General features: G+C 59.3%; 1 protein-coding gene and 1 long non-coding RNA gene across 2 annotated transcripts in view; both read left to right on the top strand.

The window, feature by feature from the left end:
- Positions 1 to 26565, top strand: part of LOC308653105 — a 430906-nt gene that overhangs the window by 133509 nt on the left and 270832 nt on the right. The window lies entirely within an intron of this gene.
- POFUT2 (protein O-fucosyltransferase 2) lies at positions 428 to 11103 on the top strand. Its single transcript, XM_081300964.1, has 9 exons — positions 428 to 647; positions 1353 to 1603; positions 3182 to 3326; positions 4042 to 4152; positions 7096 to 7162; positions 8026 to 8151; positions 8926 to 9106; positions 9282 to 9405; positions 10813 to 11103. The coding sequence occupies exons 1-9, from the start codon at positions 517 to 519 to the stop codon at positions 10964 to 10966; spliced, it is 1290 nt and encodes a 429-aa protein (XP_081157090.1). The 5' UTR covers positions 428 to 516; the 3' UTR covers positions 10967 to 11103.

Below are 26565 nucleotides of genomic sequence, written 5' to 3'. Positions count from 1 at the left end.
GCGGAGGACGTGGTCGGAGTTGCGTGACCCGCCACTGCTGCGCGGGGAAGCCGGAGGCGGAGGGGGGCAGTGCTGAGCCAGGCTGAGCCAGGCAGAGCCAGGCACGAGGGTGAAGCTTGCGACCGGGCAGCCTAAAGCCTGACTCGCACACGCCCTGACTCCCCGGGTCCGTCCTGGCCCCGCCCCTGGGAAAAATCCCTCGACCCGCCTCTCGGTGCCCGCCCCGCCCACTCCCCGCCCCGGTACAGCCCACGCTCCGCCCCTCGGTGCCCGCCCCGCCCAGTCCCCTGGAGGACTTGGCCTGCAGGCCCCGCCCATTCCCCACCCACGCCACGCCCGACCTCAGACAGCGCCTCGGCAGGACTGGCCCCGGCCCCGCCCCAAGACCGAGCGACGCATGCGCAGAGCGGGCCTCGCCGTGCTGCCGTCGCCACGGGAGACGCGCTCCAAGGGGAGGGATAGACTCGCGCTTCCGGGTCAGGGCGCGGCCGCCGGAAGTGCGTGGCCGCCGGAGCCATGGCGGCGCTGGCGGTCGTCTCCCTCCTTCTCGGGGCAGCCTCCTGGCCGCCGGTCTCGGCCTCGGGCGAGGAGTTCTGGCCCGGCCAGTCGGCGGCCGACATCCTGTCGCGGGCGGCCTCCCGCAGACGGTAAGCGCTCCGCGGGCTCGCCTCGCTCGGCCCGGCTCGGCCACGTGGGCCCGGCGGACGCGGCCCTGCGCCCCGCGTCGGCCCGGAGTGCCGGGGACTGGCCCAGACCTCCGTGGCCAGTGCAGGACGCCCCTTTCCTGACCCACTCGTGTCGAGGGCGCATCGTGGAGCCCTTCCAGAAGCCACCTGACGTGTGATGTCGCAGCTCGCCGAAGGCAGACACGGGCGTGAGAACCCAGCTGTTGCCAGACCCAGAATAAACTCGGAAAAGTTAAAAACCTTGCCACTGCGTCCACTAGTTATTTGTGTTGAAAACATGCTCATTTTTTGTTTAAGACGTTGATTTTGTTAGCACGGGATGAGTTTGCTGCTGTTAATTAGTGAGTACTTCAGCTCTCCCTTCTCCGAGGAACCCTAACCTCGTGACACCTGCCCCTTGGGTCCTCAGAGGTTGTTAGACCAGGTTGAGACCCTGAGGAGCCCTCATCCTGAGGCCCAGGGCTGAGGTTCCATGGCATGGCCAGCTGTTAAAGGGTACTAGGACGTCTGGTCATGCTTGTGGGCTGAGGTAATTGTCACTGAGAAACAGGTGGACAGCTGTCTCTGCAAACTGAAGCCTGCCCAGTGGAGCAGTGACTGAGACAGTCATCTGGGCAGGTGTGTACCAGCCCTACACTCAGAAGCCCTGTTCCGCTCTTCGCACAGGTACCTTCTATACGACGTCAACCCCATGGAGGGCTTCAACCTCCGCAGGGATGTCTACATCCGCGTCGCCTCCCTGCTGAAGACCCTGCTGAAGACCGAGGAGTGGGTGCTGGTCTTGCCCCCGTGGGGCCGCCTCTATCACTGGCAGAGTCCTGATATCCTCCAGGACCGGATTCCTTGGTCTGAGTTTTTTGATCTTCCAAGTCTCAATAAAAACATCCCGGTCATTGAGTATGAGCACTTCATTGAAGGTGAGGTGGTGATTTAGCTGGGCCTGCAGGCCCAGCTGCAGTGCTTGCTCTGCATGGGCACCCTCTGCACCATTGCTCTGGGGAAATGGGTTTGAACTGTGGGGACGGCTGTCGCAGCCTCTAAACAGCTGGCACAGTCACTTTGCACGAGAGAGCATCCCGCCCCAGGTGTCACCCAACAGACGGGGCACCTTGGGAGAGAGGCCTTCTTCCTCCTAGAGGATGCTGTGAGTGTGGCTCTGGTCATGGTGTCTCACTGCAGCACTGCTGAGGACTTCAGTAAAGCTGCCTCTTTAGCTTCATGCTGCTCCTCCTTCTGTGTTAATGTTCTGAGGATTAAAGCTTTCATTAGAACATGATTTAAGACTTCTAGCAATGTGACTTTGGTTGGAGAGCATAGATTTAAAACTGGTCCTTTGCTGCTGCTTTCTGGAGACCCTGAGAGGAATGGGTGGCGCGTATGGTGTGATGGAGTCCTCATGCAGGTCAGCCTCTGTCTGCCCTGTGCTGAGGGCCATTCTCCTAGTGCTGAGCTCTCACCACCTCGCTGTGAAGTGTGTGGTGTTGGAGTTGATCTTGGGAGCACTGGCATGTGAGCCACTGTGTTTTCTGTTGTCCTCATTCAGGCTGGCCTTACAAGACACTGGTGAGGTGCACCCTTTCCTGCCCCGGTCTGAGCTGTGGTCATAGAAACCCAGCTGCCATTGCCTCCAGGCCACAAGGTCAGGCTGGTGGTTTTCTGATGCTGGGAAAGGGACAGTCAGGGCTCTTGCCATTTTAGTGTGTGGCACCCGGAAGTGGCAAAGCTGTGTCTCCCTTCTGCCACTCAATCTGCATCCCTCCAGCTGGAACAGGACCAGGAGCCTCGCAGGAAGACAGCTACACCATGCCTCCCCAGGCAGATGTGCTGGCTGGACCCAGGCCTGCCTTCCCTGGAGAGGGTGAAGCTTGCAACAGGGCAGGCCCAGTGCCTGGCACAGTTCTTCTCCTCCCTCCAGGGTAAGGGGAGCCCTGGAGCTGCACTGGCACGCAGCTGCGAGCCCCTGATCCCAGCAGACATGGAAGGCAGAATTCTGCGTGGTGTGTTTTCTCGTAACCAAGTAGTTCATTCCATCTTTGGCCAGAGCTTTCCTGTGATGTGGGATGTGGCAGGTGGCCCCAGCGTGGTGTGGGGGGCAGCAGGGGGTATAGGCCCTCGGGCTGCTCACCGGGGCAGCTAGGGAGTGCCGTGGTGTCACGGTGGAGAGCACTGGGCCCAGCGTGGGGGCCAGGCAGTGCTGGAGGGAGTGGTGGGCAGGCTTCGTCGTGCTAGAGGAGAGGGAGGGAGGCTGTGGGGAGCAGTGAGGCCGGGAGCCCCGGTGCAGCAAGAGCAAGAAGATGACCGTGGCAGGAGTTCTGTGAGGCCCCGTCCCCAGCCAGGGCCCGATTTTGCCCTGTCTGCTTTGTGAGCCTCTCGCAGTCGTCTTTGGGGATAATGTGCCCTTGACCTTGTCTTCGTCCATCTGAGCCAGGGGCTGGATGTGCCTGCGAGTGGCCACAGCCACCGCTGCACTGCCCTGTTCTCTCGGTTTTTTCCAGAGTCCGGTGGGCCCTTCATTGACCAGGTGTATGTCCTGCAAGGGTATGCGGAAGGGTGGAAGGAGGGCTCCTGGGAGGAGAAGGTGGACCAGCGGCCGTGCCTGGAGCCCCTGCTGTACTCGCAGGACAAGCACGAGTACTACAGGTACCTCGTCGCCCAGTCGCCACCCTGCGGGGCCTCCCCAGCACCTGCCGCCTGCTGGCTGTCTGGGGCTGTGCCAGTAAAGGCCTCTTGCTGTACAGAGGGGCACTAAGCCTGTCCTCAAAACCCCCTCCCAAGGACCCTCCCTTCTCCCTGCCTCTTTTTTCAATTCTGGGGACTGAAGCAGGGTCTTGTTGCCACTGAGCCGCATCCCTAGCCCTTTTTAAAATATTGAATCAGGGTCTGACTAAGTTGCTGAGGCTGGCCTCAAGCTTGTGATCCTTCTGCCTCAGCCTCCCGAGTATCTGGGATGACAACGTGTGCCACTGTGCCTGGCTTCCTGCCTTTTAAACGCATGGGAGTGTGTGTGGTGTAGGAGCGGTGGTCACAGCCCCTGGTGTAAATCGCCAGCCAAGGCTTCCCTGTGGAGTAGCCATCGCACAGCAGCCTCCACTTGAGACGTGGCGGAGCAGTTTGTTCTGAAGCGTGAGAGGTGCTCTTGGCAGAGCATGGTTGCCTTGCTGTGGCCCCTGAGCCTGGAGCCATGGTTTCTCTCCTGTTCTTCTGACTCTCGGTGACTAGAGTCACGAGCAAAGGGAAGCCCGTAGTTCTCGCGGTGTGAGTTCCTGGGTGCCAGAGCCTGGGCCGAGGGCGGGGGTGCTGTTACCTGTGTGAAAACAAAGCCAGCTAACAGCTACCCCGCGGGCTTTCTTTCCAGGGGATGGTTTTGGGGTTATGAAGAAACCAGGGGTTTGAACGTCTCCTGTCTGTCCATTCAAGGATCAGCGTCCACCATAGCACCTGTGCTCCTGAAAAACACTTCAGCCCGGTGAGTGCCGGCACTTTCCATCTGCAGCCCCTGGCCAGCACGTGCCTGTGCTGAATGCTGGCGTCCACACACCTTGCCGCAGGGCCGCTTTCCACAGTGAGTGGGACCAAGGGGACTGGAGGAGGCCACATGTGTCCTAGCTGAGGCTCAGAGGGCAGCGGGTTTGGGTGGGTGCGCCAGGCTCTGCGGTGGGCAGCACGGCCTCGTCCCTGCCAGCAGCGCCTCACTCGGGAGGCCGTTGCCTGAACCTCAGGCTTCGCCACTCCATTCCCAGGCCTGGTGGTCACTGGCCGGCGTTGGTGGAGAACCACACCTGGCTTCTCTCTAGAGTTCCTCTCAGGTGACGTGAGGAGCCAGGGTGTAGCTGTGAAGAGGGGACAGTGAGGGACTGGCCAGGGCACAGGCAGGTGGAAAACGTGCCGGCTAGACTTGGCAGAAGGCTTTTAAGCACCCAGAGAGGTTTTGAAGATACTGCCCTGTCCCCGGCTTTGTTCTGTGACCATGTCCCCTGTGGATCTGTGACTATGAAGGGCACTCTTGGCTGGGGGACCCTGTGGGCAGAGCAGGGTGAGGGCAGCACTCTCACCACCGCCGAGTGGCGGAGGCCTGGGAGGTCCCCCCAGGACGGGATCGTGAGTCAGCGAGGGTGACCCTCTCTGGAGGGAAACGCCTGAGAGCGTGTTCCCAGGATTAGCTGCAGACCTCAGGTAGCTGCGGGAACTGGAGAAACTGAAGTCACATACCCTTCCAAAGGTGACCTGCGGGTCCCTGCATGCCCTGGCCAGACAGGCTGCAAGCATCTCTCAGGAGCCTGGGTGCGCAGGCCGCTCCTGCCCAGGACCTGGCGCTCCAAGGTGCCCCTGCTGTTCTGCTGCGTTTGCGCCCCTGAAGCCACGACTGTATGCAGGGCTCAGCGTCCCCTGGTCATCACCGTCACCAGTGGTCCTGGCCCTTGTGTCCCCATGAAGTGGTGTCAAGCCCACAGTGAACCCCATTCTCCCTGCCCACGAGGCCCGTCCCCCACAGAAGCACAGACTCTAGGTGCTGGAGGGAGCTGCTGGATTTCTGGTTCTTGAGGTCCACTTTGGTATGGTCCCGACTGGGCCTTTTGGTCACAACCTCTGGGTTCCAGAAGCAGCCGTGCCTGAGCTTGGCCTGGGAAGGTGGGCCTGGGAAGGTGGGCCCTGGACGCGTGCTCCTGCTGCAGTTTTCCTGACCCGTTTGGGTTGGAGCAGAGCTGCCCCAGGAGGGCTGCAAGCAGAAGGCCACACCGTTGTCGAGGAGCAGGGGGAGGGCACCTTGCAAGGACAGGGACCCGTTGTCCCCGCTCCAGGTGGGCCGCAGAGCCTCAGACGGGGAGCCTCAGGGCGGGGAGCCTCGGACGGGGTGGGAGGGCTCTGGAACAGGCTGTGGGAAGCCCCGCCCAGTCGGCACCCCAAGACCAAGTGGAGGAGGAGACAGGCCCTGAAGGGGCAGTGGCGACCCGTGTGCCCAGCCCAGGGCCTGCCTCACAGCGTAGGTGAGGTCCCTGAGAGCCGAGAGGAGAGTAGGAGCGCGGCCTCTTGGGCGGACAGCAGAGGAGAGGCAGAGGGACGCGCGGCCCTGTGACCCGGCAAGCACACCTCCCACGAGCACATGTACCCAATCAGGGTGTGCCCGGCGTCCCCAAACCAGAACGCATCCTGCCGTGGCTGGAGTTGGCGTGAAGGGAGCAGGGTGGGCTGGGGACTGAAAGGCCGTCCAGCACGGATGTGAACAGCTGCTGCTGCGGGCACAGGACACGTGGGCCGTAGCGTCCAGCAAAAAAGGAAAGTGGGTCAGCTTCTGCTTGCACAGAGCAGGGACCTGCAGGGAGGCGGCAGGGGACCGTGTGTCTTGAAAGCCTGCTGCTCAGGGTCCCTGCACCTGTCCCGTCTGTGGCCAGGTTCTTAGGAAGTGACCTGGAGACAGGGCTGGGCGGCCACAGTGCAGCACTCCCTGTGAGCAGTGGCGTGGCAGGCTCGCCGTGGCCTCCCTTAACCACAGGTCTCAGCCTTCGGTGAAGGCACAGTGGGCCCCTCCTGCACCTTGGGCGTTGGTGAGCGTGCGGCAGTGCCCGCGCTGTGTCTTGGGTTGGTGAGGATGTGTGGTAGTCCCCATGGCCTTTCAGGTCATCTCTGTGCTGAGGGTTGGTGGCCTTTAGTTGGCCTCAGGTTAGTGCTATCTCAGACAGGGCACGTTGTTATAGAGAAGTCTTTGTACAAGCAGCAGGGAGTGGAAATGCAGTACACAGAACCTCAGTGGCTGGGGTCACTGCTGAGCCACCCCAGGACTGAGACTGCGTGGCTGGACCCTGCAGCCATTGTGCAGTCTTGGTCTCGGGCTCTGGCACTGAGAAGCAGGAGCCCTGTCCTGTTGCACAGGAAGGCCACGCTCTAAAGCTCCGATTTAAATGCTCACCAGATTTCATCTGCAGAAGTGCAGACGTTTTGTTCAGGCCTCAGGTCCCCTGTGCCTCCCTGCACCTTCCCGTTCCCGGTCTTTGGCGCTCTTCTTTAGAGCTGCAGTTTTCTCAGCCGACTGGCTGTGGGAGGAGCAAAGGCTGCAGGAGATGGGCCGTTTCCTGCGTGGGTGCCGTGGTGCCCTCCTGGGTTCCCAGGGTGCCTGTCTCTGTGGGCACCCCGGGCCTGTGCCAGCCTGAGGTGCTCTGGTGGGTGGGAGGGTTCCTGGGGCTTTGGCGTGATGAGGCTGGCAGTCCCTGGTGCTGAGCTGCCTGCCCCTTGCTCCCTTGAGGTGAGCCGCGTGTCCTGCTGGGCAGTCCTTCCCCGCCGTGATTCCCCTGGAGCCCCGCAGACCTCCCTGCAGACCCTGCCCCCCCCCCCCCCCCCCGTTTGCTGGTGCAAGGCCTGGCACCCTGAGCTCTCAGTGCAGACGGGTTGTCAGCTGGGCGTCTCTTGTCAACAGGTCGGTGATGCTGGACAGAGCGGAGAACTTCCTTCATGACCATTACGGGGGGAAGGACTACTGGGATGTGAGTAGTGCCGGGGCCCTTGCCTCCTGTAAGTCTGCAGATTGTGTCCGTTTGTTCGGTTTCTGAACATTAAGGTGACCTACAGACGCCTCTTCTTTCCACCGCTGACTGAAATCCCGAGGCTCAGCCCTGGACGTGGGGCACCAGCAGTGGATCCTCACCCACCCTGGGGCAAAGGTGCTGGACCCTGTGTGGGGCCAGGTGTCTGGAGACACGGGGCCAGGCTTGGGAGCCGAGCCAGGAGCCTCTGTCCCTGCCACGTGGCCCTGGCTCTCACGTGCGCTCCGCCCTCCAGCCCCTCTCCATGCTGGGACAGGGCTGTCCTCCGGCTCCTCTTCTCCTGACTTGCTGGTGGTCTAGCCTCGAGCTCTGCCTGCTCCACACTCTGGTTCCACAGAGGGGTGTTTTCTCCAGTGCGACCCTCACCCTGGAATTGATTCTGCCTGGAGGTGGGGAGCGCATCCCTGGGTGACCTCTGAGGACCCACAGTTGGCCTGAGCCACAGCCGGGCCAGGAGCAGCAGGGCAGGTCATGTGGAACAGAGACTCCTGGTCCAGCTGGGCTCCAGAGCTCCGGGTGGGTGCTGCTGGAGTCCAGGGAGTGGAGGGCCTGGTGCGCCTCTCCGGGCTGGGGGGCAGCGGTGCCGCAGCGCTGCCCGCAGGGCCTGTCCCAGAGTCTGCAGGCGGAGAGCGCGGCTGCTCGGGCGACGAGGGGCATGTGGGGCTGGGCAGCTGGTGCCAGGGCGTCAGCAAGGGGAGCAACACGGGGCAGGCTGTGGCGCCTCTCCCTAGCCCCAGCAAGGTGGCATGCAGCCGTGTGCGGTCCCCAGGGCCTGTGCCCTCAGCTCCGACCTGTCCCCACAGACCCGCCGGAGCATGGTGTTCGCCAAACACCTGCGGGTGGTGGGCGATGCCTTCAGAAGCAGGTACCTCAACTCCACCGACGCCACGGACAGGATCCCGTTTGAGGAGGACTGGACGAAGATGAAGGTGCGTCTGCGTCACCCCGGGGTCAGTCGTCCTTCCAGGGCTGGGAAGTCAGGCCGGGCCACAGAGGGACAGGCCCAAGCACCGTGATCCCTGCCGTGCTGCAGATGTAGGAACTTGCTTGGCACGGTGTCCTGCAGTCAGGAGGGGACGTCACTGCAGGCCAGCATCTAGAAGGCTGCTCTAGGAGTAAAGGAAGCCCCTGTGGGCGATCTCCTCATGCCATGCGTGGTGAGGGGCAGCAGGGCAGGCCAGACCCCCGAGCACTGCTGGGACACGACTGAGGACGTGCATGGAGCCTGGCCTCCCTCTCCCAGTGCTGTGGAAAATCCCGTTATGGTCTAGCATCGTCCTTTTGGATTTTTTACGTGAATGTTGAATGCTTTACACATGTAAGAATGTATTTAACTGTGTGTGTAAACACACGCGTGTATCACCACGTGTGAGCGGCTCTGTCGGCTCTGCCTGGAAGCTCAGGTTCTCCTGTGGCATGATCCCCATGAGCAGCGTGCTGGCCGGCCGCGGTGTGGGGTCCTGGAGAGGACTCCCATGCCTCTGTCCTGGGACGCTGAGACGCTCAGCTGTGACTGGGACGGAAACCTTAGAGGGCTTTTCCTTTTTCCCGAGTGTGACTTCACTTGAGTAAAAGGGTCTGTGATGCGTGATTGCCTCCTGGTCTTCGCCCGCCCTGCGGTCTGTGAGGTCCCTGGGGCCTGGAGGGGAGGCTGCGTGGACACACTCGTCCCTGTCGCCTCAGTTCCCCGTCCTCCTCCCCAGGTGGAGCCCGGCTCTTCGCTGGGGGGCCCCTACCTCGCAGTCCACCTGAGAAGAAAGGACTTCATCTGGGGGCACCGGAAGGACGTGCCCAGCCTGGAGGGGGCCGTGAGGAAGATCCGCAGCCTCATGAAGACCCACCGGCTGCACACGGTGTTCGTGGCCACGGACGCCATCAGGACAGGTAGGCCGCTCTGAGTGCTGGCCGGTCCCTGGGCAGACGGGGCTATGGCCCAGGGGGCAGAGCTGAGCTGCCTTCGCCTTCCCCATTGCCGGAGCCACACCGGCACCCGCCTGGCGTGCCTGAGTGGGACGTGCCTGCTCCCCCGGAGCCCCACGAGCAGCCTCTCTATTTGCAGAGTACGAGGAGCTGAAAAAGCTGCTCCCCAAGATGGTGACCTTTGAGCCCAGCTGGGAGGAGCTGGGGCTGTACAAGGACGGGGGCGTCGCCATCATCGACCAGTGGATCTGCTCGCACGCCAGGTACCTACCCGCCCAGCTCACGCAGGGCACAGCAGTGCTCTTGGGTGCCTGCGTCTCAGGGTCTTGGTGACCATAGCAGGTGGTCCCTTGCACCCTGGCCATGACCCATCTTGGAATCTCCTATAATGTCCAGTTCTGGGCATCCTTGGGCTGACGTGGACCTCTGAGGCACACTTGCCTTGTTCCTGCTCCAGCTGGGCCTCTGCTCTCCCTGCCTTCCTTGCCCCTGCTCCTGTCCACGCCTGCCCTGGGAGGCCAGTGCCCTGGTGGGGCTCACGTCCAGGGGTGCTGTGTTAGGGGCATGCACAGGGTCCCAGAGCTGGAGGCTTGTGGCCCCTTCATGGCTCTGGAGGAGCCGTGGGGAGGCAGCCAGGCCTCTGCGGGTCGCTGCAGCCCTCCTGCAGGTCCACCTGGGACATCGTGGGCCAGCTGGACTGGGACGGTGCAGGCATGATCTCCACATGGCCCCTGCGTGCTGGGTGCTGTGCCCACTCAGGCCTGTCCCACGCACTGGGGTGAGCTCCCCACCAGCCCCCCACGTCCCTGGGCACTGGAGCACCAGCAGTGCTGTCTTAGCCCTTTGCCTGTGAGGGACAGAGAGGACTGCTCTCAGTTGGGCCAGGTCACGGCCACGCCTACTCCCCAGGTGTGGCCTGCAGTGGTGGTGAGAGCCCGCAGGTGTCTGTCCGGGCCCAGAAGTGGGCTGGGGAGTCCCGAGCTCATGCTTCACCCCCTGACTGGGCTCTCCCGAGAGCCCCACGGCCAGCTGGTTTCTGGGAGCCCCACTGCAGGCTCCTGTGTGTAAGTCCTCGCCCATCTGCCTGCGGCCATTCTCGGCCACTCTCAGCCACACAGCCTCCCCTACCTACCCACCTCCGTCCCTGGAGTCGCACTCACTCAGGAGCCTACGGTCCCCAGCCCAGTGGGGCACTGCACGTAGCACTGGCTCTGGAAATGTCTCAGATGAATTGGTTGTTGAGTAGAGAGGGAGGCCAGCCAGGGAGGCCAGCCCAGGAGGCCAAGGAGTGGAGGGCCTTCCACCTCCCCGGGAGCTAGAGGCCAACCCAGGAGGCCAAGGAGTGGAGGGCCTTCCACCTCCCCGGGAGCTAGAGGCCAACCCAGGAGGCCAAGGAGTGCAGGGCCTCCCACCTGCCCGAGAGCTAGAGGCCAGCCCAGGAGGCCGAGGAGTGCAGGGCCTCCCGTGCCCGTCCCCCTCCAGCCCAGGCAGTGTATGTGCTCATGGGCCTTGGGCTCCCGGGATCCCACTGCTCCTCTACAGGAGTCCTATGTGGCACCTGCGAGGAGCAGTGGAGGGACCGGCTGGGGGGCCAGGGTGGGCCTGGGCATTGGGACTGATGGCCGGCCCAGTGCTGACCCCGTGGCTCGGGACCCTGTGTTCGTTTTCAGGTTTTTCATCGGCACCTCGGTCTCCACGTTCTCTTTCCGGATCCACGAGGAAAGGGAAATCCTGGGGTTGGACCCCAAGACGACCTACAACCGCTTCTGTGGTGACCAGGAGAAGGCGTGTGAGCAGCCCAGCCACTGGGAGATCGCCTACTGAGCGCCCGCCGTCTGCGCGTGGAGACCTGGCGCGGGGAGCACCCAGGAGCTCTGTCCTGCACGTCCTCTGCCCGCTGTGGGCCGCAAGGGCTTCCGCGGCCCTCTGGGTCAGCACGCAGCGTGTTCCTCAGGACCTGTGCTGCCGCCTCGCTGCAGAACTGGTGTCCAGAGGAGCGGGCAGGATCTGTGGTGAGCGGGCTGCTCGGCAGCGTGGACCCGGACGTCTTCCTGTCCACCATGTTAGGAGTTACGGAACAATAAAGGCACAGGCTGCGCCACTTCCATCAGAGGCCGTTCACTGCTCGTGGGCCACCTGGTCGTCATTAGCCAGGCAACTCAAGCTCTTCATTCCAGTCTTCATTTCTGAGCTCTGTGACACTCAGGCCACACGTCCTCGCCACAGTGATGTGTAAATGGGTCACAGAGATGAGGCGAGGCTGAGGCAGGGGGCTGGCCAGGAGCAGAGGCAGGGGTGGTGCCCATCAGGGAGTCCGTCAGAGCGACAGCTTGACCAACAGCCTGCAGTGGGCTGTGCGTGGTGTCCAGCAGGAGAGACTGACTGGCCGGAGCCTGAGGACAGGTTTGCAGGTTTGTTGCTGTGGCGGTCTTCCCAGGCAAGGCCCAGTGCAGGGTCCCGGGCTCCTGATCAGGTTGAGGGCCCACATGTCCAGATGTTCCTGCTTTGGTTGGGTCAGTGTAAGTTATTTGCTGGGTTGTGCCTTAGGGTGTGCCAGGCAGCCAGATGGCAGTGGAGTCTCCCCACCTGGCACTTGTACTCAAGATGGAGAGGTCCCTGAGAACTGCTGCAGTGACTCAGGGTCCGGCCCAACCTGAGAGCTGCTGGCCGCACCATGTGGGAGCTCGGGGCAGGGCCCAGCCTGCTCTCCAGAGTGCCTGTCCGGCCCGGCTGGGCTGCTGAGCCCGGGGTGTTCCGTGTTGCGGTAGCTGGTGTGGGAGAGGCAGGCTGGGAGCCGGGAGCCGGCCCCCTGGGCTGTGGGGCCTGTGGGGTCACCTGGGCCTCCGTGTCTCCCACGGCCTGGGCCGAGTCCCGCGGCGGGGAGGCTGTGGCAGCGCAGCTCCTTCCCTGGCCAGCAGTCAGGTGGGAAGCGGTCATCAGTGTTGGAGCACAGTGCAGCTAGGGAGCTGGGCAGTGCCTGAGCCCGGGAGGTCAGAGGTCTTCAGCTGCAGGCCACAGGCCCCTTCATGGCCGCGCCGCCCACCCAGCACCTGTGGCCCTGGATGCCCCTCAGCAGGACCTTCGAGAGCCCTGCCCAGCCCCTGTGCACACGACCGCACCCACATGGGTTGGTCGGGTGCCCTGTGCAGGCCGGCCCTTGCCTGGGCACGGTTCCCAGCCCAATTCTGGGGCAGCAGTGGCAGCTGCCCCAGCAGGCGGACCGTTGCACGAGTTTGAGCGTGGCTCCTTCCTCTTGGGCTACGGTCACCAGTGTGCCCTCTTGCTAAGGGTGAGCATGAAGAGTGGCCAGCCACTGCGGCTCCCTGTCCCCCGGCAGCTCAGGCCTTGGGCACTGTAGCCCTGCTGCGCAGGCGTGGTCTGCTGAGTGGACCGAATGAATAAAAGGGTTTCTTTTCTTCTGTCTCTCCTTTCTCTTCTCTGCACAGAGCTGGCCCCTTGGGGCAGAGGGCTTGATGCAGGCCATCTGCCATGCTCTGACCGTGCCCCAGAAGCCTCAGGTGGTCCTGGTCCGCCACAGTGCCAGGGGTGCCCTCAGAAGGTGGCCAGAGCCCTGCGAGAGGTGAGGTGACGCGAGGGAGCAGAGGCAGCCCTCGCTGGACCCAGCAGCCAGTGAGAAAGTGACCTGCCATCGCCTCGCTCTCGGACCTCAGCCTCGAGAGCTGCAGCTCTGGGTTCGTGTGACTTACGAACTATTCAGCCTTGGGGACTTGTCACACAGCTGTGGCACATTAGAAATCACTGGGTCAGTCTTGAAGCAGGACAAGTGGATCCACAGTGGATCAAGGGGCAGTGACCAAGTCACCGCTGTACACCCCGACCCTGTGCAGGGTTAGGGTGCACCTTCATATCCCAAACCCCAGCCACCAGGAAGTCAGAGGTGGCGGTGCAGGGTGGGGTCAGAGTGGCCCACCAGGCAGTCCAGTGCCCAGGAAGGACTGGACTACAGAGCACAGCGTCAGTGACCCTTGGGGCACTTCCAAAGCCAAGCTTGCTGCGCAAGGTGTGCCGAGGGGTCAGGATGGCAGCAGCCGGGTCTTCTCTCAGGAGGAGCATTTCTTACGTGCGTCTCGGGGTGAAATGGGGTCTGCCTGGTCAAGGTGCATACATCCTGGCCCATGTCAACACGGCTGGGACAGACCCGGCCACCTTCCCCACGGCCATCGTCTGTGCAAGCTTCGTGGCCGGCATCTGTCCATCTAAACCTGCCTCCGACTGTTCCTCCTCACCAGCTGGCTCTCCCCAAGACCCGGGGGGACACACTGCACCTCTGGAGACTGGTGTCACCTTCACCGTCCTGTCAAAGGCTCCGCTCTGAGTGCCTGGCATGACTGGAATATCTCTGGGGCATGCAGCTGACCCTCACCAGAGCAGCTGCTGGTCTGCGTGTGTGGACAGTGGAGGAGCCCCCACGGGAGCGTAGAGGAGGACAGGGGATGGCCCACGGCTGCTGCCGCCCCCAACCTGCAGCAGAACAGGGGCTTCGTTGGACCATCTCTCCAGGAAGAGGAAGAGGGGCACCAGCGCGGCCTCACTCTGTCAGACCTGACCGCTGGCCTGGCTTTGGCAGGACCACAGGCTCACAAGGGCCCTTCTGCTCCCTGAGATGGCTCAGTGTCCAGGTGCCTTTAGGGACAGGCCACAGCTGTCCTGTCACATGCAGGGCTGTGCAGGGGACTCTGAGCACGTCCCTCCTTGGGTGGGACAGAACCAGAGGTGCAAGGACAGAGAGACCCCTGGACACGCCTCCCTGCCCCTTCAGAGTCTGGGCTTACAACCTCTGCCCCGTGGGGGCCCTTTCCCGTGCTGACCTGGGCTGAGTGTGCACGAGCACCTGAGGAAGACCAAGGCCCAAGCAGGCCTTGTCCTCTGCTCCCAAGGCCTGTGGTGGCTTCTCAAGTGAGAAGGTGACCCCAGCTGCATCCAGTAGGAGAGGAGCCCCCGAGGGGCACTGTGACAGGTGACAGAGAGCATCGTCTTGTCATCCCTGACCTGCACATTCACAGGCCCAAGGAGCTGCTGCCCATGGTCTCCTGGCCCCTTGTGCCTGGGCCCACAGAGCACACTGTGGTTTGGGAGGTGCCACTTAAGCTCCTGGACGTCACGTCTTCACCTGGGTCTCCGGTCCCCTACTAGGGGTTTGGCACGGACATCCTTGCCGCCCTGCTATAACCCGGAACTGGTGCAGCAGGGACCAGGTGTGCTCAGTCCCAGACCACACCAGGCCCGGGGGGCACCAAGCTATCGGGGTTTCCCCGGGGACAACGGCTCTGTGCGCTGGCTCCGAGCTACTGTGACAAAGAACACAGGTATTAATTCTCTGGAGGCTGGAGTGCAAGTCAAGGTGTCCCGGGCTCACAGCGGCTTCTCCTGCACCCTCAAGGGTGATCTCTACATCAGTGCCCTGATCTCTTATGACAATGGTCAGTTGCATGAGGGCCACTCCAGTGACCCCACTTTACCTTAGCTCACATCAGCCCTGTGAGGGGCCAAGGCCAGGGCAGCCACACACAGGTTTGGGGGACCCCAGGCAGCTCTGACACCCCTCTGTGGCACATGCACCACCCCTGACCTACACACCTGTACATGGGGCAGGGCCCTGCTGTGTCCAGGGAGGACCCACTTCCTGCCCACTGGGCACCTGGGGCTGAGGTGTGCCAGGCACTTGCTCATGTGGAGCAGAATCTGGGCAGGACAGAGGGTGGGAGGGTGTGGGAGGTCAGGGGCGATGGAAGGAGGGCCCTTCCCACCTGGGACAGAGGGGGAGGTTCTGGGGTTGCTCCTGCAGGTGGGTGGGGCTGTGGGGTCCCCGTCCCCCTCCCTCTACAGGGGCTGGGGGGACCGTCTGGGGTGACGGCACCCGAGCCCAGGCACAGAGTGAGCCACGGCGTGAATTCAGTGACCTGGTCGCGGACTCTGCAGGGGATGCCGTAGGGACGATGGCCCGGGTGGGATGGCCAGGAAGGACCCTTGGGCTGGTTCCGAGCACCAGCTGTTTCCAGCCCGACACTGCTCACTGCCACAGCTGCCGGCTGAGGGGGCCGAGGCTGCAGGGAATGGCCTGTGACAGATTAAACCTCCGTTTCTAATAAAAGTGTTTTCACGACAAACCAGGCTGCTCTGTCCTCGTGGCTGCCTGGGTGTGGGGAAGGCTCAGGCCTCAGGTCATGAGTGCCTGTGGCACGGCCTCCCCAGAACCAGCCCAAGCCCCGGCCCACGGGGTGGCGGGCAGCAGTCCAGGACACGGGGCCAGGGCCCGCCACCAGGGACCCCACTGAGTCCTCAGGCCCAGCACCAGGCCACGGTGAGTGACAGCAACACACAGCCTCCGCGAGGGCTGGGGCGAGGGTCCCATGACACGAAGTGGACCTCGGACGGTCTGCACGACCAGGGGAGAGACCTGATGCAGGACAGAGGAGCAGCGGCCAAGGGACACGAGGAAACCGGAGCCCTAACAGCTGGCAGCCAAAGCTGGGCCTGGGGTGTCCCAGGAGCACAGCACAGAGGGAACGTGGGAGGGCCGAGGGACACAGAAGGCAGTGCTCCCCAGAGGACAGGCCACGCCCGGAGGTGGTGAGCCTTGTCCAGACGTTACCCTCCACGCTCCGGAGCCTGGACAGTGAGGGCCAGCCGCCGGAGGAGCCCGGGGAAGGGCGACGGCCAGGTCAGAAGCCAGGTGCCGTCCACAGCCACAGGCCAGACCAGAGAGAGGCAGCCTGCACACCGCCGGCGCGGGTATCTCAGATCCCACTGGGCAGCACAGAGCCATCCGGCAGCGCCAGGCCCAGCCCTGCACACCTTCCTTCTGGCCCTGGCTCACGTCTCCTTGCTGCTGCCTACAGCCAAGCTCTTGTTGGCAAATGCCAGGGCCAGGCCGTCGGTCGCCGTGCGCATGCGCCCGCCTGCGCGCGCCCGTGCCCAGCAGCCCTTGCTTGGCAGTTTCCAGGCACGTGAAGGCGCTTGACCTGAAGCAGAGAGAGAGGGGAGGGTTAGGACGCGCAGACAACGTCTGCAGACAACGTCCTGCAGACAACGTGGCCCACTCTGTGACGCGGGACGTGCCAAAGTCCACAGCTTGTGCCGTGTGGGTTGTGGAGGGCCACCCAGCTGAGGCTTGTCTTCGAATGCCTGGGTCCTCTTTCAAGAAGCTCAGTGCTTTCCCTTCAGTCCATTGCCTGGGGTCTGTCGTGACCCGTCTGCAAGATGCTCAAGTGCTGAGCCCCAGCGGAGCCCTTCCCTGCACCTGGCCCCAGGAGACTCATCCGCAGAGAAATGTGGCCCAGGGCACCTGCTCCATGCTCCCAGCACCAAGTCCACCCACAGCAGAAGGACAGCACAGTGCCCTGTCTGCCCTAAAACCAGGAAGGCAGAGACCTTAGCCAGGCAGCACCGTGCCCCATTCACCAAGGCCGGGACAGCCAGCTGGGGCCACTGCCAGTGGCCTATGCAGCCCATCACCCTGCCATTAGCTGAGAGGACTGCAGCTGCACTGCACATCCGGGTTTCTGTGGACGGTCAGGTCTGCACTAAGCAGATTCCCACCGTTAACTCCCAGAGGAGGCACCGCTGACCGCAGTTACATCCTGAGCTCACACTGTTGCCCAGCAGTCTGCTGTCCCCTTCGCCCTGGTGGCTGGCTGCCCTCCAGTCACCGGCCACTGCAGGTGTTAGATGTTAAGGCGGGTGGGGCTGTGGCCACAGCTGGTGATCTCACTGCCCTACCTGGACAAGAGCCTCCCAGTGCTAGGGCAGGTAGACATTTGGTCAGGGCTCCTCAGAGCCAAGGGCATCATGAGCGCAGCATGCCCCTGTGGTGGAGGACCCGCAATCTGTGGTCAGCGTCACACAGCATGGGGACAGTGCCAGCCGGGAGGAAGAGTATGAAGTTTCAACAGAGTCATGTTCACAGGCAGCAACAGAGCAACACGCAGGCGCGGGGGGTGTCTGGGACCGTCTCCTATCTCGGACAGCTTCCAAGGAGGCCCAGGAAGGAATTAGGTACTGACCAGGGGTCAGGGAGGTCTGAAATCCAGGGGGCACAGGTGCTGAGGGCCTTGCTGCCTGAGCTGAGCTCATGCACACCCAGCAGGGGCCCATCACTGCCACCCCAGCTGCACCCAGCTGATTTCACCCTGGACACCAAGGGCCAGGGCCAGGGTGACATGTGAGAGAAAACTTCACGGCCTGCCACATAACCGGGTCCCCTCCTCTAGAAACTGAGATCTTACTCTCACCTAGAAGTCAGAGACAGGCAGTGACCCTGACGCCGCTGTGCAGCTGCTGTGGCCACAGAACCAGTGCATGCTGGCCACCTTAGCTCCTGTGCCAGCACAGACCCCACCTGCTTCCTGGCTCCTCAGCTCATGGTGGCTACAGGGCCACTGCCCTGTGAGTCAGGTATTCCTCCTGCCCTGCCTGTCCTCAAGCAGTCCAAGAGGACAGGCACTTCCGGTCCTGTGCCCTCTGCCCCTCAGTGAGACAGCTCTGGCTTCAGTGCAGCTGAAGGGCTGGGGGACATCGCGGGCCTCTGACTCCCGGGGGCAGACTCCGCAGCAGGAAGCAGAGGCCAGGAAGGGGCAGGGCAGGCACGACTCCTCCTGCAGACCTCCCAGAGCCGTCCTAGATGCCCGCCCAGCTGGCCACTTCAGCTGGCCACTGAAGAGTAGCCAGCTCAGAAAGACTGACAGGGCATCACTGCAAAGCGAACTCCACCTCCCCACACCAGGCACATGCACCCAGATAAGCCACCGGCACCATGTGTTTTGCCCTAAGTCCACTCCAAAGGGACACAGGAAGTGGTGGAGAGCGGCCTAGGGACTTCTGTTTTTTATTTTTTGGCTGATGAAATGCACTGAACAACCCTCCTGAGGAAAATGAATGGTCGAATTTAAAGAAAAATAAAATACATCACAGATGATCCATGAAAACAAAGCAATCTCAAGGCACCAAGCAGGAAAGTCAGGAACCCCAGGAGACAGCTGACCACGGCCGACTTCAGCCTGAGCTTTCTGCAGAACCTGCAGGACTTGAGTGACACAGGATCTTCCCAGGATGGCAGGGACGCCAAAGGGTGAGTGAAGACTGCTGCAGAAGTCGGCAGAGGCCGAGGAGATACCCTGCCTCAGCTCTGACGCTGCGGACAAGACCTTCCTGCGGACTCGGAGCTCAGTGAGGTCGGTGCCTCCGATCAAGCTAAGTCTAGGTGCTCCAGACTTCAAGATAGCCACGTACAGGTGGCACTCTCCCTCCCCCACGTTAAACAATTAGGAGCAAACACAAATTTTTTTTCTGGGGAAAATCTGAAGACTCAAAGTATTTGAACTCCAACCACGATGTCTACAAAGCCAATTGCTGCCGATGGTGAAAATCAAACCAACAGCAGACCAAGTCACCACAAGATCCAGTTAACAGGCGAGACGTAGGCGGAGACAGGGCCTGAAGAACCATTCAAAGAACCCAGACCAGGAACCAGACCAGGAACCACACCAGAACCCACACCAGAAACCACACCAGGACCCACAACAGAACCTACACCAGGAACCACACCAGAAACCACACCAGAACAACAACAGGAAGCACACCAAAACCACACCAGAACCACACCAGAACCACACCAGGAACCACGCCAGAATCACACCAGAAACCACACCAGAAACCACACCAGAACCCAGACCAGAACCTACACCAGGAACCACACCAGACCACACCAGAACCACAACAGGAAGCACACCAAAACCACACCAGAAAGCACACCAGAATCCACACCAGGAACCACGCCAGATTCACACCAGAAACCACACCAGAAACCACACCAGAACCCAGACCAGGAACCACACCAGAACCACACCAGAAACCACACCAGAACCCACACCAGAAACCACACCAGAACCACACCAGAACCCAGACCAGAAACCACACCAGAACCCACACCAGAAACCACACCAGAAACCACACCAGAAACCACACCAGAACACAGACCAGAAACCACACCAGAACCCAGACCAGGAACCACACCAGAACCCACACCAGAACCCAGACCAGGAACCACACCAGAACCCACACCAGAAACCACACCAGAACCCACACCAGAAACCACACCAGAAACCACACCAGAAACCACACCAGAACCCACAACAGAAACCACACCAGAACCCACACCAGAAACCACACCAGAACCCAGACCAGGAACCACACCAGAACCTACACCAGAAAACACACCAGAACCGACACCAGAAACCACACCAGAAACCACACCAGAAACCACACCAGAACCCAGACCAGAAACCACACCAGAAACCACACCAGAAACCACACCAGAACCCACACCAGAAACCACACAAGAACCCAGACCAGGAACCACACCAGAACCCACACCAGAAACCACACCAGAAACCACACCAGAACCACACCAGAAACCACACCAGAAACCACACCAGAAACCACACCAGAAACCACACCAGAAACCACACCAGAACCACACCAGAAACCACACCAGAAACCACACCAGAACCACACCAGAAACCACACCAGAAACCACACCAGAACCACACCAGAACCACACCAGAACACACACCAGAAACCACACCAGAAACCACACCAGAACACACACCAGAACACACACCAGAAACCACACCAGAAACCACACCAGACACCACACCAGAACCCAGACCAGAAACCACACCAGAAACCACACCAGAAACCACACCAGAAACCACACCAGAACCACACCAGAAACCACACCAGAACCACACCAGAAACCACACCAGAACCCACACCAGAAACCACACCAGAACCACACCAGAAACCACACCAGAAACAACACCAGAACCACACCAGAAACCACACCAGAAAACACACCAGAAACCACACCAGAACCCACACCAGAACCCACACCAGAACCACATGAGAAACCACACCAGAACCACACCAGAACCCACACCAGAAACCACACCAGAAACCACACCAGAACCACACCAGAACCACACCAGAAAACACACCAGAACCCAGACCAGAAACCACACCAGAAACCACACCAGAAACCACACCAGAAACCACACCAGAACCACACCAGAAACCACACCAGAACCCACACCAGAAACCACACCAGAAACCACACCAGAACCACACCAGAACCACACCAGAAAACACACCAGAAACCACACCAGAACCCACACCAGAAACCACACCAGAAACCACACCAGAACCACACCAGAAACCACACCAGAAACCACACCAGAAACCACACCAGAACCACACCAGAACCACACCAGAAACCACACCAGAAACCACACCAGAAAGCACACCAGAAACCACAACAGAACCACACCAGAAACCACACCAAAAACCACACCAGAAACCACACCAGAACCACACCAGAACACACAACAGAACAAACACCAGAAACCACACCAGAAACCACACCAGAACCCAGACCAGAAACCACACCAGAAACCACACCAGAACACACACCAGAACCACACCAGGACCCAGACCAGAACCCACAACAGAAACCACACCGGAAACCACACCAGAACCACACCAGAACACACACCAGAACCACACCAGAAACCACACCAGAACCCACACCAGAACCACACCAGAACCACACCAGAACCACACCAGAAACCACACCAGAACACACACCAGAACCACACCAGAAACCACACCAGAACACAAACCAGAACCCAGACCAGAACCCACACCAGGAACCACACCAGAACCCACACCAGAACCACACCAGAACCACACCAGAAACCACACAAGAACAACACCAGAACACACACCAGAACCACACCAGAACCACACCAGAACCACACCAGAAACCAAACCAGAACTACACCAGAACACAAACCAAAACCACACCAGAACCACACCAGAAACCACACCAGAAACCACACCAGAACCCAAACCAGAACCACACCAGAACCACACCAGAACCACACCAGAAATCACACCAGAACACACACCAGAACCACACCAGAAACCACACCAGAACACCCACCAGAACCCAGACCAGAACCCACACCAGGAACCACACCAGAACCCACACATAGAAACCACACCAGAACCACACCAGAAACGACACCAGAACACACACCAGAACACAAACCAGAACCACACCAAAACCACACCAGAACCCACACCAGACAACACACCAGAAACCACACCAGAAACCACACCAGAACCCAGACCAGAAACCACACCAGAACCCAGACCAGGAACCACACAAGAACCCACACCAGAACCACACCAGAACCACACCAGAAAACACACCAGAAACCACACCAGAAAACACACCAGAACACACACCAGAACACACACCAGAAACCACACCAGAAACCACACCAGAAACCACACCAGAACCCAGACCAGAAACCACACCAGAAACCACACCAGAAACCACACCAGAACCACACCAGAAACCACACCAGAACTGACACCAGAAACCACACCAGAACCCACACCAGAAACCACACCAGAACCACACCAGAAACCACACCAGAAACAACACCAGAACCACACCAGAACCACACCAGAAAACACACCAGAAACCACACCAGAACCCACACCAGAAACCACACCAGAAACCACACCAGAACCACACCAGAAACCACACCAGAAACCACACCAGAAACCACACCAGAACCACACCAGAACCACACCAGAAACCACACCAGAAACCACACCAGAAAGCACACCAGAAACCACAACAGAACCACACCAGAAACCACACCAAAAACCACACCAGAAACCACACCAGAACCACACCAGAACACACAACAGAACAAACACCAGAAACCACACCAGAAACCACACCAGAACCCAGACCAGAAACCACACCAGAAACCACACCAGAACACACACCAGAACCACACCAGGACCCAGACCAGAACCCACAACAGAAACCACACCGGAAACCACACCAGAACCACACCAGAACACACACCAGAACCACACCAGAAACCACACCAGAACCCACACCAGAACCACACCAGAACCACACCAGAACCACACCAGAAACCACACCAGAACACACACCAGAACCACACCAGAAACCACACCAGAACACAAACCAGAACCCAGACCAGAACCCACACCAGGAACCACACCAGAACCCACACCAGAACCACACCAGAACCACACCAGAAACCACACAAGAACAACACCAGAACACACACCAGAACCACACCAGAACCACACCAGAACCACACCAGAAACCAAACCAGAACTACACCAGAACACAAACCAAAACCACACCAGAACCACACCAGAAACCACACCAGAAACCACACCAGAACCCAAACCAGAACCACACCAGAACCACACCAGAACCACACCAGAAATCACACCAGAACACACACCAGAACCACACCAGAAACCACACCAGAACACCCACCAGAACCCAGACCAGAACCCACACCAGGAACCACACCAGAACCCACACATAGAAACCACACCAGAACCACACCAGAAACGACACCAGAACACACACCAGAACACAAACCAGAACCACACCAAAACCACACCAGAACCCACACCAGACAACACACCAGAAACCACACCAGAAACCACACCAGAACCCAGACCAGAAACCACACCAGAACCCAGACCAGGAACCACACAAGAACCCACACCAGAACCACACCAGAACCACACCAGAAAACACACCAGAAACCACACCAGAAAACACACCAGAACACACACCAGAACACACACCAGAAACCACACCAGAAACCACACCAGAAACCACACCAGAACCCAGACCAGAAACCACACCAGAAACCACACCAGAAACCACACCAGAACCACACCAGAAACCACACCAGAACTGACACCAGAAACCACACCAGAACCCACACCAGAAACCACACCAGAACCACACCAGAAACCACACCAGAAACAACACCAGAACCACACCAGAAACCACACCAGAAAACACACCAGAAACCACACCAGAACCCACACCAGAACCCACACCAGAACCACATGAGAAACCACACCAGAACCACACCAGAACCCACACCAGAAACCACACCAGAAACCACACCAGAACCATACCAGAAACCACACCAGAAACCACACCAGAACCACACCAGAACCACACCAGAAACCACACCAGAAACCACACCAGAAACCACAACAGAACCACACCAGAAACCACACCAGAAACCACACCAGAAACCACACCAGAACCACACCAGAACACACAACAGAACACACACCAGAAACCACACCAGAAACCACACCAGAACCCAGACCAGAAACACACCAGAAACCACACCAGAACACACACCAGAACCACACCAGGACCCAGACCAGAACCCACAACAGAAACCACACCGGAAACCACACGAGAACCACACCAGAACACACACCAGAACCACACCAGAACCACACCAGAACCACACCAGAAACCACACCAGAACACACACCAGAACCACACCAGAAACCACACCAGAACACAAACCAGAACCCAGACCAGAACCCACACCAGGAACCACACCAGAACACACACCAGAACCACACCAGAACCACACCAGAAACCACACCAGAACAACACCAGAACACACACCAGAACCACACCAGAACCACACCAGAACCACACCAGAAACCACACCAGAAACCACACCAGAAACCACACCAGAAAACACACCAGAAAGCACACCAGAACCCACACCAGAACCACACCAGAAACCAAACCAGAACTACACCAGAACACAAACCAAAACCACACCAGAACCACACCAGAAACCACACCAGAAACCACACCAGAACCCAAACCAGAACCACACCAGAACCACACCAGAACCACACCAGAAACCACACCAGAACACACACCAGAACCACACCAGAAACCACACCAGAACACCCACCAGAACCCAGACCAGAACCCACACCAGGAACCACACCAGAACCCACACATAGAAACCACACCAGAACCACACCAGAAACGACACAAGAACACACACCAGAACACAAACCAGAAACACACCAAAACCACACCAGAACCCACACCAGAAAACACACCAGAAACCACACCAGAAACCACACCAGAACCCAGACCAGAAACCACACCAGAACCCAGACCAGGAACCACACAAGAACCCACACCAGAACCCAGACCAGGAACCACACCAGAACCCACACCAGAACCCACACCAGAAACCACACCAGAACCCACAACAGAAACCACACCAGAACCCACACCAGAACCCAGACCAGGAACCACACCAGAACCCACACCAGAACCGACACCAGAAACCACACCAGAAACCACACCAGAAACCACACCAGAACCCAGACCAGAACCCACACCAGAAACCACACCAGAAACCACACCAGAACCCAGACCAGGAACCACACCAGAACCCACACCAGAAACCACACCAGAAACCACACCAGAACCACACCAGAAACCACACCAGAAACAACACCAGAACCCAGACCAGAAACCACACCAGAAACCACACCAGAAACCACACCAGAAACCACACCAGAACCACACCAGAAACCACACCAGAAACCACACCAGAACCACACCAGAAACCACACCAGAAACAACACCAGAACCACACCAGAACCACACCAGAACACACACCAGAAACCACACCAGAAACCACACCAGAACACACACCAGAACACACACCAGAAACCACACCAGAAACCACAAAAGAACCCAGACAAAAACCACACCAGAAACCACACCAGAAACCACACCAGAAACCACACCAGAAACCACACCAGAACCACACCAGAAACCACACCAGAACCACACCAGAACCCACACCAGAACCCACACCAGAAACCACACCAGAACCACACCAGAAACCATACCAGAAACCACACCAGAACCACACCAGAAACCACACCAGAAAACACACCAGAAACCACACCAGAACCCACACCAGAACCCACACCAGAACCACATGAGAAACCACACCAGATCCACACCAGAAACCACACCAGAAACCACACCAGAAACCACACCAGAAACACACCAGAAACCACACCAGAACCACACCAGAAACCACACCAGAACCACACCAGAAACCACACCAGAACCACACCAGAACCCACATCAGAACCCATACCAGAAACCACACCAGAACGCACACCAGAAACCACACCAGAAACCACACCAGAACCACACCAGAACCACACCAGAACACACACCAGAAACCACACCAGAAACCACACCAGAACACACACCAGAACACACACCAGAAACCACACCAGAACCCATACCAGAAACCACACCAGAACCCACACCAGAAACCACACCAGAAACCACACCAGAACCACACCAGAACCACACCAGAAAACACACCAGAAACCACACCAGAACCCACACCAGAAAACACACCAGAAACCACACCAGAACCACACCAGAAACCACACCAGAAACCACACCAGAAACCACACCAGGACCACACCAGAACAACACCAGAAACCACACCAGAAACCACACCAGAACCCACACCAGAAACCACACCAGAAACCACACCAGAACCACACCAGAAACCACACCAGAAACCACACCAGAAACCACACCAGAACCACACCAGACACACAACAGAACACACACCAGAAACCACACCAGAAACCACACCAGAACACACACCAGAACCACACCAGGACCCAGACCAGAACCCACAACAGAAACCACACCAGAAACCACACCAGAACCACACCAGAACACACACCAGAACCACACCAGAAACCACACCAGAACCCACACCAGAACCACACCAGAACCACACCAGAACCACACCAGAAACCACACCAGAACACACACCAGAACCACACCAGAAACCACACTAGAACACAAACCAGAACCCAGACCAGAACCCACACCAGGAACCACACCAGAACCCACACCAGAACCACACCAGAACCACACCAGAAACCACACCAGAACAACACCAGAACACACACCAGAACCACACCAGAACCACACCAGAACCACACCAGAACAACACCAGAACACACACCAGAACCACACCAGAACCACACCAGAACCACACCAGAAACCACACCAGAACCACACCAGAACCCACACCAGAACCCATACCAGAAACCACACCAGAACGCACACCAGAAACCACACCAGAAACCACACCAGAACCACACCAGAACCACACCAGAACACACACCAGAAACCACACCAGAAACCACACCAGAAGACACACCAGAACACACACCAGAAACCACACCAGAAACCATACCAGAAACCACACCAGAACCCACACCAGAAACCACACCAGAAACCACACCAGAACCACACCAGAACCACACCAGAAAACACACCAGAAACCACACCAGAACCCACACCAGAAACCACACCAGAAACCACACCAGAACCACACCAGAAACTACACCAGAAACCACACCAGAAACCACACCAG

The sequence above is a fragment of the Spermophilus citellus genome (assembly GCF_964194105.1).
Source record: "Spermophilus citellus genome assembly, chromosome: 7".
NCBI lineage: Eukaryota > Metazoa > Chordata > Mammalia > Rodentia > Sciuridae > Spermophilus > Spermophilus citellus.
This window is presented reverse-complemented; position numbering and strand designations above follow the sequence as displayed.

Excerpts from the sequence above, each read along its gene's own strand:
- POFUT2 (XM_081300964.1), top strand. The coding sequence starts at position 517 with ATGGCGGCGCTGGCGGTCGTCTCCCTCCTTCTCGGGGCAGCCTCCTGG. Across the intron at positions 3,327-4,041 it reads GACAAGCACGAGTACTACAG|GGGATGGTTTTGGGGTTATG; the intron begins GTACCTCGTCGC and ends CTTTCTTTCCAG. Across the intron at positions 9,107-9,281 it reads CACGGACGCCATCAGGACAG|AGTACGAGGAGCTGAAAAAG; the intron begins GTAGGCCGCTCT and ends CTCTATTTGCAG.